This window comes from Notolepis coatsorum (assembly GCF_963971535.1).
Source record: "Notolepis coatsorum genome assembly, chromosome: 12".
Lineage (NCBI taxonomy): Eukaryota > Metazoa > Chordata > Actinopteri > Aulopiformes > Paralepididae > Notolepis > Notolepis coatsorum.
The window spans coordinates 45,105,923-45,120,922 of NC_140176.1; the positions used below are offsets into that span (position 1 = coordinate 45,105,923).

The 15,000-nt window shown below is 43.5% G+C and overlaps 1 protein-coding gene across 1 annotated transcript in view; it reads right to left on the bottom strand.

The window, feature by feature from the left end:
* trpc1 (transient receptor potential cation channel, subfamily C, member 1) overlaps positions 1-15,000 on the bottom strand; it is a gene marked incomplete at both ends in the record, with an annotated part of 85,350 nt that overhangs the window by 14,326 nt on the left and 56,024 nt on the right. Inside the window, one exon of the mRNA XM_084326211.1 lies at positions 10,198-10,347. Coding sequence (XP_084182337.1) covers positions 10,198-10,347 — 150 coding nt within the window. The remainder of the gene's footprint in view (positions 1-10,197; positions 10,348-15,000) is intronic.

Below are 15,000 nucleotides of genomic sequence, written 5' to 3' on the forward strand. Positions count from 1 at the left end.
CTTCTCTTTGTAAGAAGAAAACAAACATGCTCTGTCTGTTCATTTGTTCGTGAAGGTGGCATATGCACAGATTCGGTTGCGTACCTATTACTGAGTTACACCTATTACTATTATTGTTATGTTCTACTCTATTATTATTATTATTTCTATTATCATCTTTTCTCCTTCCCCCCACGTGCTGCTGCGACACCCCAAGGGGATAATAAACTTGACTTGACTGGACCTCCTCCCCATTTGTCACATGCAATGATGAATCTGAACCAAGAAGTGACTACATTGATTACATGATGTGATTACAGAGTGACTACTGTAATGTATAATATAACCAATAAGGCATACAGCCTATATTTATGTATTTCTACTATTACCCTGCCCATACCTGTACCTCCCCTCCCCCCTCCATCATGCTGCTATGGCACCCTAATTTCCCCAAGGGGATCAATAAAGGAATATCTTATCTTATCTGACTGTGTGAAGGAGTGCAATTATTTCACAGAAATGGACAGTCAAAGTACTCAAGTAAAAAGCCTCAAACATGTATCAGATTAGTAGATTAGTGATGGCATTCTAGCTTGATATACAAAAAGCTAGCTAGCATTTGTATCTCTGGTCGCTGTGGTTGTGGTAGACAGCAGCAAAAGCACTCATGTTCAAAGTGTTGTTTTAAAGGCCTCACCAACCCAGCCACAAATGCACAAATACATCATTTTGTTTTTACCAGCAGACAATGCATGGACAAAAACACAATATGAAAACAATTTCCCACTAACAAAGACTATTGTGTAGACTAGGGTCTGACTAGGCGCTGGCTGCAAATTTATTTAAAGGGGGGAGTTGAGATGCTCAAAGAGGGGGTGCTATTTTATTTAATTTATTTATCATTGTTTTAATATCAGGACGACAACTTGACTGGAGCCAGAGAGGAGCCTGCATGCAGTGAAGCACAATCAACACCCCTTCAGATACACAGATACAGGGGAAGTGTCACTTTTGTAATGTTTAATTTATACACACTTGGTAGTAAAAAGTTAAATTAGTACAAATCTGAATTATTATAATAATGAAGGTTTTATTGGGTCTCATTATTCAAAAGAAGCCTTCATTTGACACAACACTGACAGGTGTTGACCCAACAAACTGAGCCAAATAGAAACATTTATGTTTATAACCTATATTTAGTTATGGAACATGAGATAGGGGAGGGGGGGGGGGGGGGCGTTATGGAACATGGACGTCAGATAGGGGGGGGGGGGGGGCGTTATGGGACATGGACGTCAGATAGGGGGGGCGTTATGGACCATGGATGTCAGATAGGGGGGGGGGGGGGGGGGGCGTTATGGAACATGGACGTCAGATAGGGGGGGGGGGGGGGGGCGTTATAGGACATGGACGTCAGATAGAGGGGTGTTATGGACCATGGATGTCAGATAGGGGGGGGGGGGCGTTATGGAACATGGACGTCAGATAGGGGGGGGGGGGGGGGCGTTATGGAACATGGACGTCAGATAGGGTGGGGGGGCATTATGGAACATGGACGTCAGATAGGGGGGCATTGACCCAAACAAGAACCAGTGGTGTAGAAGGTTGTCCAAGGATGCTTATGACATTTCCTCTAAATGTTGTACATTTTAGGGTCTGCAAGATATGCTTATTGGCTTTAAGCTTAACTTGCCGGGATTAGACGGATTTAATTTTTAATTTTTTTTTACTTTTATTTATAGCATTTTCAGCTTTTTCTGGCCACGCAGGACCTTTTGGCCACTCAGGACCGACAGAGGAGAGAGGGTGAAACGGGAGGAGAAGAGGGGAAGACATGCGGCATATGGCCACCGGGTCTGGGAAACGAACCCGGGGGGACCGCTTCGCGACTCAGCGCGCTATGTGGTGTGCTACTGGAGCGCCCGTTCCAATATAGTTTTAAACCACCCTACAACATCATTTACATTTACATTTAGTCATTTAGCTGACGCTTTTATCCAAAGCGACTTACAAGTTCTGTACGAGCTTTGGTCATCAGGAAGGGTACAACTCTATCAGCTGAGTAACAATGTTCATCAAAGTGTTGCATGTTACAGTGTAGGTTAGTTTATTAGGACAAGTGCATGACAGTAAGGTTAGTTAGGGTTAGATTATTATTATAATTTTTTCATTATTTCAGATAATGGTTGAAGAAGTGCGTCTTTAGTCGACGGCGAAAGATTGGACGTGTTTCGGCTGTCCTAACTGGGGTGGGTAGTTCATTCCACCATTGTGGGGCAAGGACTGAGAATAGGCGGCTTCTCTTTGATGACCCTCCCGGGGGTTGGATAGGAGTAGGTCTGAGGCGGCCAGAAGATGCAGAGCGTAGGGGTCTTGAGGGTGTGTAGTTAGAGACCATTGACCGGAGGTAGGCGGGAGCGGTTCCCTTTGCCGCATGGTATGCTAGGTCGAGGGCCTTGAAGCGGATACATGCAGAAATGGGGAGCCAGTGCAGGTCCCTAAGAAGTGGGGTGACATGGGCCGACTTCGGTAGGTTTGAGATCAAGCGGGCCGCTGCGTTCAGGCTTGGTGGCAGTGGCCGGGAGGCCAGCTAGCAGTGCGTTGCAGTAGTCGAGGCGGGAGATGACTGTTGATTGGACGAGGAGTTGGGTCATCACACATCACACAGTACTTTGCTTTTAAGGTAAAACAGCGCCCCATCAGTGGTGCAGTGGTCATGGGACGGGGTTGCACGCAGTTCCATCTGCTTATCTGCTTTGGCCCTTTTTTGAGGGCACTCCATCCACCCCCCCCCCCCCTCTTCGGGGGACAACTTTATTATTTATTATACGTTTTAACAATTTACAGTACAAAATTAAATAAAAAGTGTAGTAAAATAAGAAAAATATTTAAAAAATATATTTCATTGCCCTCTCGGAGGGGGGGAACTCAGACTAGACATTGACAAACAAATTACAACTAAGGACAATGAAGGACAACAACGAATACACATGACAAGGGAAAGGGGGGGGCAGAGAGGGGAGTAAGTAAAGTAGCGGGTGAAAAGGGGGATTGAGAGAAGGGTGGGTTATGGAGTGGATGGCTCACAGGTCAATCTCCTATGATTAGGAGCCTAGATTATCCACAAGCAATTCCCAGATGTTATTAAATTGTGAGACTTCGATGTGATCCACGGTTGAGATTGTTTCCTGCAGTGGCGGCTCGCCACTAGGGGCGCTCGGGCGCCGCCCCCCCTGGTTAACCCTGGTTAAAAGAGAGATGAACAAGAAATCTTTTTTTTTAGTTTTTTGTTTTATAGCCCTATAAATAATATAAACATGTTTAAAATGAATAATATTTACTCATTTTAAGTATGTTTGTGTTTCCAATGCACAATATAATGTTAATAATATCAAATATAAATAATCGTTTTCCTGAACAGGAAGTGACTCACGTTCCGTTACCGTAGCCTCATTTCTCCTAGCCTTATTTCTCTCGTCTCGGGCTAGACGCAATAGCGCTCTGAGTGCGCGTGCACGGCGTGCACTGTTTCATCGCTGTATCCGTCGCAGCCAATCAGTGCGTAACACGCTGTGCGTTGAAATATGATGTATTATGATGGAAGCCGGGCGCGATTTGAAGCGGTCTAAGCCAGCAGCCTTAGCAGCGTCTATAATTTCCGTAGCCGCATTTCGCGGAGACGCTCTCTGATTGGCCGACGTCAGTTTTTTTTCGTAGCCTTAACTTGTGTTGTTGTGATGCAGCTATTTGTCTTAGAGCGTGACGGCAAGTTCTTTCGACGGTTAAGCTTAGGCACTCTTTCAAAGTTGGTTATGGTTAGAGTTTGTCTTAGAGCATGGCGATAGAACGCCAGGTAGTTTGCAGTCTGTTCGACGCGGAAATGGGCAAAGAAATCATCACAGTACTTGTGTTGTGTGGTGCTAACACTTGGCTAACAAGAAGCTATATGGCGGATGCAGTCTGGACAGTGGTCTGGATATACATCAACAGTCTGGGACTGTGGGACAGTGGATTATACACTTTATCAAGCCCTGCCCTGGATGTTTCGACTAAACAGTGAGTCTCTCTCTCTCTCTCGCTCTCTCTCTCTCTCTCGCTCTCTCAACACAGCGATGCTGTGTTCCTGTGTCTCCGAGAAATGCGGCTACGGAAAGTATTGGCGGTGCTTGCTGAGATGATAATATCGATTCAAAATGCGCTGCTGTGTTGTGAACTATAACATTAATTTAGCTGCTGCTGATGCATAATGGATGAATGAATGAATGGTGAGTTGTTTAAAATGACAACATATACATGTGTTAATTATTTTATTGGATTGATCCGAGAGACAGAGAGAGAGATTGCTCCAGAGCATTTATTAACGTTACATTTTCAACTCGACCTAACGTGAACCCCCTGCGACCACCCAACAGTAGATAGTACGGGCCGCCACTGGTTTCCTGTGATATGTAACTTGAGAGAAGGCCCAACCATTGCCCAGTATTCACATTTTTTCTTGTCTTCCAGTTTAAGAGGATAGTTTTCTTGGCAACAGCTAGAGAAACGAGTAGGGGTTTGGTGTTCTGGACGAATAAATTGATAGCAGTAGTATCCCCAAGTAGGCAGAGGGAGGGGGAGAGAGGAATGCTGCAGCTCATGACCCGGGATAGTGTATTGATGACGGAATTCCAGAAGTCTTGAACAGGTGGGCAGAGCCAGGTGGCATGGAAATAGTTGTCTGGGGTGTTGAGGGTGCAATGGGAGCATACATCTGTGCTTGCAAATCCCATTTGAAACATCCTGTGCTGTGTGATATGTACTCTGTGTAACACCTTATATTGGATTAATTGAAGGTTAGTGTTGTTAGTTTGACGTTTTCGTGAGAAGTGAGATGGAGGAGCCAATGGGTTCCCTAAATTGGTCCTCAGTCATCAAAACTTTAAGAACCCCTGATACAGTCTTGCCAGTAAATTGCGGCAAATTTGCTTCTTGTACAGGAACAGAACCAGCTTCCCAATGATTAGAGGACGTTTGTTGAAGCATTTTTCTATCTGTCCTGGATTATGGAGATGTGATTTATAGAAGTGCTGCTCCTTCTACTCTGAAACTTTTAGACACGGCATATCATTCTGCTCTCAGGTGTATTACTGGTGAATAATATAATAATAATAATAATAATAATAATAATAATAATAATAATAATAATAATAATAATAATAATAATAATAATAATAATAATAATAATAATAATAATAATGCAGGACCTCTTTAGAGGTCTTTATTCGGCATGCAACAAACTGGGACATGCAATGGGAGCGGCACACACACACACTGGAATACACACACACACACATGCATTGTCTTTTTTCTCAGTCGCCGATGCGATTGAGCTCTGCGCTTAACCCCTTCCGTCGTCCTTCCCCCCAAGGGCAGCCGGGAGCAGACAGGGCGTCGGCGAGGTACCGCGCCCCGGGGACCAATCCAAGTGCTCCTGCCCGTCTTCGTCAAGGACGCGACAGCGATCTGTTGTGCATGTTTTTCCATTGGGTTTATTTTATCGGGGGGGAAACCCTTGCGAGCACGGGGACAACATGCAAACTCCACACAGAAAGGCCTGGGAGATCCCCCACCTGGGTACCTGGCAACGCGGAAACCTGGTCCCCAAGTGGGAATCGAACCTTGGACCTTCTTGCAGTGAGGCGACAGTGTTAACCACTACACCACCGTGCCGCCCAATGGTGATAGATTACAATATGGTACTCACCACTGCATCCTGTATGATAAAGTGGGTTGGTCTTCTCTGGCAAAGAGGTGAAATAAACATTTGTATCTATTTATCTTTAAGGCGATTGCCAGGAAATGACCACCTTATATCACAATGTCGCTAGATTGGAACTATGGACCCTATCTGACGCGCTCAAATGACTGGCTGATGCTCCAGGTCCCCAGAGTGCAGACATGGAAAGTCAACCTTTTGTGCCTAAGCCTCTTGGAATTATCTTCAACTCTCTCTAGAAATCAATACCCCACTAACCTATGGACAGTTTGAAAACATGATTACAAATGTCCCTGCTTCAGTCTGTGACTGTTTTTCATTTTGATCTGTGTTTTTTTATTTATTCCAAAGTCCAACCGTCAGATTTTTCCTCTTTGTTTTTTAGGGAAAACCCCAAGGACACATTCTAGAATAAATACAGGTTTGAATTGAATATGGGTTATGTTTAGGGTCAGTTTAAGGTAAGGGTTGAGGTTAGACGTGGAGCCTGGCCACAGCAGTGGACTCTCCAGCTGCTGTAACTGTCCCAGTGTCCCGTCCTCTGAAGGGTTGAGCAACGTTACTCCATAACTTATAACAGCTTTCAGTAGAACAATGATGAGAGCAGCTTCCAGACAGAAATCATCGTTTTGTGACGACGGCACGAGACAAAACTTTTAACTGAATTCCCTTATTTTTGTACCAACTACTAAAACACTTGCTAATAAGTAAATGCTTAACTCTTTCTCTGCCAGCTATTATCCTCATCCTGTAGTAAATGCGCCACGCTTTAAAACAGGCATTTTCACTGTGCGTCGCAGTGTTTGCAGGGCTATATCTATATTCTATATTATAGCTATGGAGACAATACTATGGCTCATTTGATCCCTCGTTGTATGTAAAAAATAATAAATTGTTTCATGTATACGTTCGCGTGTTATCCCGTCATGAATATTGTATAGTTTCAGAGTGATCCGGGCTAATTCCTTGGAACTGCATTATGGAGCTATATGTGAATTTTGCTAAATGCGTTAGCATTACTCGCCTGGACATGCTACTGTTTCCAAATCAAAAGTATATAATAGGTATTATGTTTCGGCATTCGTTTTGAACACTACATACGTTGATCGGCTGGATCGATATGAAATCATTGTAGGATCAAGGTGGAATTGACGTCAGATAGTCCTTACCTTTGATCGGGGTTATTCCAAAAAGAATATTCCAATTGTCTGATCGCGATTTCTAGTATTGATGTCCATCGGGTCCCCGACATAATCTGGCACAACACATGCATCGAGGGGCCATGGGTGTGTTCCAATGTGCTCGGGTGAACGCTAGACTTGCCTGGACCAAAATTCTCCGCCCGGACGAGATTAGATGTGACACACAGTCTGGAACAGGGTTTCAAAGGGTGGGCGATACTGCCACCTAGCAGGATCTGGCCGGTACTGCACTCTCTGGGTCTCAGTATGGCTTTTAGCGGTAACATAGAGGTCCGTGACACTGAATATAATATTAAAATAAAAAATAAAGGAAAACGTACCAAATAACGTATATACGTGATTGGCGTTCAACGGTTGGCGAGCAAACACGTATATACGTGAATGGCGCAGATTGAGTTAAAGGGGCAGTACACCCCCTTCCCTTTACACCGGAGTGCTATATATCCATTCAGATAGTTTCTGTGAGATTTGCCTAGTTTTGGAGATATCTGGTGTAGAGATATCTGGTGTAGAGATATCTGGCATAGAGATGTCTGCCGTCATTCCAATACAATGGAGGTGAATGGCACTTGGTTTGTGGCACTTAAAACTACAAAAAATACATTTGAAAAACTCAAAAGCAACGTCTCTTTCCAGAAGCCATGAACCAGTTACTCAAGATAATCCACAGACCCTGTTGTGAGCAGTTTCATGTAGGAACTATTTTTTGTACCGAAGTACACCCACCGCATAATAATGAATGGGGGTGTACTTGAGTAAAATAATTGTTCCAACTGGTGGTGTGAATTGCGCATTAGGGTAAGGGGTTAGGGAATTAATGGGAGTCAACGGAATGTAGTCAATAGTCTTCACAAGTATAATTATACAAGAATATGTGCGTGTGTGTGTCCGTGTACATACACTGGAACAAATGGGCATAGAGTTGAAGAACAGATTAAAAGTTTAACAGAGCTCGTGGCCATTCCTTCATGACAACTGAGTAGATAGATGTTAATGAGTGGAAAACCAGTTCAGAGCTGAGCCCCTCCTCCCCTCCCCTCCCCCTCCTCTCCACCCCCCCCCCTCTTCCATTCTCACTCACACTAAACAACACTTATTGTGTTTGATGGAGAAATGTGAAAAGTTAGGGGGGGAAATAGAACAGGCCTCATTTATCAAGCAGAATACACACAAAAGTGTGTGGAGAGAGATTTTCTAAATACCCACTTAAATAATTGATTTCCACTTACAGTGTTTTTTTGTTGTTGCTAAAATTCATGTTAAATTAGCTCTACATTCTGACAGCAATCACTGATAGAGTGCTTGGTCAGTAACATGGGTCTCCCAGTTCCTCTACTCTGCAGTAAACAGGAAGTATTTCTGGACATTTTCTGGAATATAGTTCCCACTTTATCCAATCAGGAGAGAGAACGCTAGATATTTTCAGTCATAATTTTTTTTTACCATGGCCAATTTGCTTACTGCACTGGTAGATTATTTTACTTGGTTCAAGCACATTATTAGCTTATAAAGTTCTTATTTATTATTTTTGTCGAGTGTGGAGTTCTTTCTCCTGAGTTGGATAAAGTGGGAAGGACCTGTACTCCAGAAAATGTATGTAGGGACTGGGAGACACATGTTACTGGCCAGACAATCTATATTAGTAATGGCTGTCAGAATGTAGAGCTATTACTTTAACATATACACCACTTATTGTAACAACAAAATACCACTTACAGCACCTTTAAAACGTGATTATAATGTGTCCTTGGAGACAGTTGGCATGCATGCTTTGTGTTCTAAATGCTAATGCTGTCGAACAGCAACCTCTAGCCAAAAGAGCCTCACTTGGCACTGCACTATATTTCCATTTTTTTGTTTTGGTCTTATGTGTGGGTTGGAGTTGAGGATAAGGTAGAGGTTGCTACTGCTGGCCACACATCAGGCTCTCTGCCAAGAGGGGTGTGGAGAAATCCACGTTATAATAAGTTATTATTAAACTTCAGCCCACACGTCAGACCAAAACAAAATAAATGTAAACAAAGTGCAATACCAAGCAGGGCTCTTTTGCCTAGAGGTTGCTTTTTGACAGCATTATAGATACTACCCGTTTAAATTAGTTTTTTGCGCTGCAAGCACATGTGGGCCCTTTTGAGGATGATTTGCCCACCGGCACTTTGGCGACCTCTAGTGGCTCGGGTGTGCATATTATATATATCGAATTAAAGCCCCATTTGTTGCCTGTCGATAGCCCTTTCAGCGGTTCTTGAGTTACATGCCGATATTTGAGGCTTGCGCAAAGTACACGATATTGTGCAAATACTACTCCCGACTCTTGGGGCTCTATTTCCGTCAATCATTTGGCGATCTCGAAAATGATTGGACAGGGTTGTAGCCAATGAGTGTGGCTTTCCAATGATATCCCACCTGGGGATGTACGAATCAGGGATCTAGGTGAAAAACTCACAAGCGAAAACAGGAAGAGAAAAAACGCAGAATGAATTGAAGTCTATGAGAAAAGTGAGCTTTTTTTTGTACACAGTTTACCAAAATCACTCCTAATCACTCATTTCTGAACGGATCTTTATGAAATTTGCTGAAAGCCTTCAGGCTATGGATCTCGGGAGTTTTTTAAGCCATACGAATTTCTGGGGAAATACTACTTCTGGACTACTAACTAACTAACTACAGAAAAACTTGAGTAACAAGTTTTTCTACAACTCAAGTTCAGACCTATGTTACTCTATTTCATTAGCACTAAAAGTGATCTTTCTTTATTGTATCATAAACTTCTGAATGTTATCTCTCAAAAGAGACCAGGCTTATGCATGTGCTATAAGTATAAAGTATAGTATTTTGGTTTGCAAAAAAGGTATGCAGTCCTACCATAACCGTAAGTGAACGTTAAAACTAACCTATAATCATCATCATAGTATTGCTGTGTTTGTATCATGGTGGGTGGTTGGTTTAGTCTAGAGGCGAGAGCACTCACCCACGACCACAATCATTGTTGGTTCGACTCCCAGTTGCTGTGTTTGTTTCTGACTTTTGCAGATACAAAACATAAATACATAAATAAATACGTATACAATATGTAAATATATTACTTATGGCATTACTTATAACATAACGTACATTATGTACCTTTTTTCCTATGGTCGATTAGTACTTTATTTAAGTTTTCGGACCAAAAACAAAGGACAAAATGTCCTCAGATGAACCACATCTCTCTCTCACGTATAAACCTTCCTTTTGAAAGGTGTAAACGCGCCCCCTTCCTACCTGCAGCGGTCCCAGTATGGAGCTGGTAGTGTACATGAAGAAGAGACGCAGGTAACTGAGGACGTTGGCGAAGGCGAACAGGCCCTCGGCCACCAGGATGGGGTGGAAGGCGTCCCAGTTCTTCCTCTCCGTGTCCTCCACATTCTTGAACTGCAAGAAACGAGCAAACACTTCATAGATATAATAGGCCGCTGGTTCGATCCCTGCCACTGACAGGAGGGTGTATTCCAGCTGTGAGCTGGTGACTGAAGGGTGGCTGGTATTACATCTACGGTGCCCACCATCCTGTGCCTAAGTGCCCTTGAGCAAGGCACTGAACCCTAAATTCTATAGTTCATCAGTTTTCAAATAATAATAGCACAATAGAGCTTCTTTCAAGTTGCTTTTCAAAACTCTCTTGAATAGACATACATACCACCCTCAGGTAACGCCAGGGCTTTGCTCCCTGAAGAGAGCAAAACCCCAAAAGTTACAATCACTGTCGGTCATCTAGCCTCAATCAGTGGTGTAGTCTACGTGATGTGCAGGTAGTATGCCCACTAGAAGATTTGCTATGATATCGCCACTACTCAACTCTGAAAATCTTGTCTAGCACATTGCATTACTTGTTGGTCTAATGTGAACACAGCAAGTAGCCGGTATGAACCTCAGAAGCAAAGAAAATCAACAGACATTCAAGAATGTCACAAAGCGAGCAAGGAGTCTCCAGAGGAATTTAGAGTCAGCGAAGCCAAGAGGAGGATCCACTAAGTTAACGGTAGAGGACATAACTCAGCTTGCTTTCAACACTCTTGAAAGCTCTCATATTTTACAGCATTTCTATTTGATAGTTGATAGTAGGCCTGTCGCTGACTAAGGATTTGTATAGTCGACTTTGATTGGCCAAAATTTCGCCGGACTACCACCCCGAATGCAAAAAGAATATATATATTATAAATATATATATATATATTTATTTTTTGTATCATTCCATTTGGGCTGTGGGGGGTGCTTAATGTCTGAAAGAGTCGACTGAAGGCTTCTTGTCCTCTGCGAAAGCATGCAATTGGTCCACTGATGGATACATCTTGATATTTGTCTACTTTAGTGTGTTCATTAGACGGGTGAAATCCTCTGTCAGTGTCTCTGTGCCCGTTTTCTTAGTCAGTTAGCCTCATGAGAGGCCCAGATGGTCCATGAGAGGCCCAGATGGTCCATGAGAGGCCCAGATGGTCCGTGAGAGGCCCAGATGGTCCGTGAGAGGCCCAGATGGTATGTGAGAGAGAGAGGCCCAGATGGTCCGTGAGAGGCCCAGATGGTCTGCTTTTAGCTGATTTTAAAATCCCAAGTAAAAAGAAAATATGAAATAGTTTTAATTTGTTGACATGCTGAGCGGGCGGGTTTTTCCAAGCCAGCACTGTCAGCACTGTTAGCACTGTCACTCACCTATAAGGAAACAACCCCTCAAAACGTACAGAAGGGCTCTCATATCTGTACTCTCTGTCCCTGACATGCTGCGCGGTCAGTCTCATCGGGCCAGCAGTGTCACTCACCTACAAGGAGGCAATTCCTCAAAACTGACTGTTCTATTGTATTCACAAAATATGCTTAATTCATATATGCTACCACATGTATCTATTGCTATGTTTGCCCATCACCATCACAATCATGCATGCAGTCTAACGCCTTTCCCGTCTCCCTGTCTCCCTGTGGGTGGCTGTCCTGGAGTGACACCCACCCACACCCACCCAGGATGCGATCCCCCTCTGCGTGCCCCCCTGTCTCCCTATCGCCGGCCGGAGTGATGACTGGAGTGCTGGACGTCCCGTGATGACGCCCACCCAGGATGCGACCCCTGCTGGCCCCTCTGCGTGCCCCCCTGTCTCCGGCTGTCTCGTGGTGGTGGCCGGAGTGTTCGACGTCCCGTGATGGCCCGGGGGATGCGGCCCTCTCTGCGTCGCCTCCTGTCTCCCTGTCTTCGGCTGTCTCGGAGTGGTGGCCGGAGTGTGGAACGTCCCGGGAGGATGCACCCCTGCTGCCTAGACTGGAGCCGCTATCTATCTTTAATCTTATAAAATGTTCAGTTGTTCAGTCACTATCAGCTCTATATAAAATGTTTCAAAATGTTCAGTTGCTATCGCATGCACTCATCTGTGTTTCACTACACACATGGGTGCATGCTTACCAGCTGTTCGCCTCTTTTTAATGCAACATGCAACACTAATATCACCGACATCTAAGAAGGGAGATCCCCCCTTGAATTGGCCCTTCTAAGGTTTCTCTCCTCCACATTGCCTGTGGAGCATTTTTTCCTATTGTTAGGTTTTAGTGAGTTTTTCATTACCTTCGCATGGGGTACGTCTGGGAGTGTTGCATGCATGCATTTATTTTGAGCTTATGGACCTTATGGTATTCTTGTTTTTTCTTGACTTACTGTGTTACTATGTATTTTTTCTTTTTTTCCCCTTCTTGACTTGTTTAAAGAAGACGTGTCTCTGTTAAGCACTTTGAGCTGCACTCCGTGTATGAAAGGTGCTATATAAATGAAGATTATTATTATTATTATTAGTATGCGCGCCATTAGCGTACTAGGCCTCGTTGCTTTTGGAAAGAATGATCCCCCAAATATTTTTTAAATTTGTTTTGCATTCGACTAAGAGGTTGGCAGTCGACTACGGCTCCTTTTGATCGATTAGTCGACTATTCGATTAATCAAGGTCAGCCCTAGTTGATAGTGAGTTCCATCGTGCATCTGGCTGCTCCGTGTTGAATGTGAGTTGGAGTGCTACAATATTGTTGGGTAAACAATCACTCAAGTCAGTGAAAAGGAATACATCTTCTGACTAGACTACACCACTGGCCTCAAGTACATTTGTAACTGCTGCCATTATATGGTTTACATAATTTGTATAATTTGTTTAGGTTTTCTAAGCCTAATGTCATCATTGAGCATGTATTTAAGTTGCATTTTGTATTTATAGTATACATTATTTAATTTACTACGAGTAATAGAACTTTTATTTTGAAGTCTCAGCTCAAAGTTATGTACAGTATAAGCGCCGTTGGGCTGCTTTTGCGTGATTAAGACAAAAGAAAAGTGACACCTGCAAGAAAGCAGCATGCATGAAAGGTGCTGGCTATTTTGAATTCATGCAATGGTTATAAGGAAACTGAAGACTGAAGATTATTGAATGAATGAATGAATGAATGAATGAATGAATGAATGAATGAATGAATGAATGAATGACCTTTATTTATATAGCACCCTTCACAGCACGAATGCACAGGGTGCTTTACACTACAGCTTAATATAAAAACACAATAAAAACAAAATCAGAAATAAATGACAACAACAACAAACAGCAGTTAAAAACAGTGAAACCAGATAGAAAAAGTAGAATAAAATAATTTGGATAAAATCATGAGTCACTAATTAAAACAAAACTATAGAACAGTGAGGACAAGAAAAAGTGCCTATGCATGACCAAAAGCCTGTCTGAACAAATGTGTTTTTAATTGTTTTTTAAAAGAGTTCTCAGAGGGGGCAATTCGTAGGTCCCGGGGGAGAGCGTTCCAGAGCCTTGGTGCTGTCACCTGGAAGGCTCGATCACCCCTTGTTTTAAGCCTGGACCTGGGGACCACCAGGAGGTGCTGATCGGCAGATCTGAGTGAGCGGGTGTTGGTGTAGGGATGGATGAGTTCAGTGATGTAGATGGGGGCCTGACCGTGAAGTGCTCTGAAAGTGAAAGTGAGGACTTTGAAGTGAATTCTATAGTGTACCGGGAGCCAGTGCAGGGATACCAGAATGGGAGTGATGTGGCATGATTTTTTTGACATTGTGAGTAGCCTGGCTGCAGCATTTTGGACCATTTGTAGTTTATCTGTGGATGATTTGGTGAGACAGGTGAAAAGTGAGTTGCAGTAGTCAAGCCTAGAGGAAATAAAAGCATGCACGGACAGTTCTAGTTCAGAGTGAGATATGATGGTGCGTAGTTTTGCAATGTTTCTGAGGTGAAAGAAGCAGGTGCGTGTGACTGTTTTATTCCCTTTTTTGTAGCCTGCAGCCAACGAGTTTTCACTATAATTCCCTGGAAGCACAGGCAGACACAAGTGGCTTCCTTGTTACTGGTGAATTTGGGTTAAACAGAAGCCTTCAAATAAACCAGTAGCAAGAAAACCACTTGTGTCTGCCTGTAACGTTCTGGGTTCTCGGGTCTGGTTGACCTGAGATCCCGGCTACCATCCTGTCACCTGTCACTTTCCTCCCCTTTGATTGTAATATTGGTTGTCACCTGGGATTGGCTGTCACTCTGTGGAACGTGTGGAATGTCTGGTATGTTGCCCTTAAATAACTCCTGTCTTCTCTGTTCCTCGTCGGCTCTTCACACAATCTCCAGAACCAGTACGCGGCGGTACCAAGAGACAAGTGCTGCGGTGACTTGTATTCTCTCCTATTGCTCTCTATTGTTTAGTACTCTTATTTACCTAACTGCTCTATGGTGTGTTCCTAATAAAGAGGATACCCGAATTGTGAAGAACGAACCTACTCTCCGTCTCCTTATTGCCAACCACTATTGGAACTCTACACTTACCTGGTGCCACTGTAACATCTGCCTGTGCTTCCACGGAATTATAACATTCATTGTTGCGAGTTGAATCACAAAGATGGGATGCACATGGAGAGAAAAAGCCTTGCTCAAATATAGTCTGCCTAAAGCAGTGGTGCTCAAACTCTTTCTGGCCCCCCCCTTCAGCAGACCAACATTATTTGCCCCCCCACCCTCTCCCAACAAAATAGTCATGAAATGGGCCAAGTTTAAATGT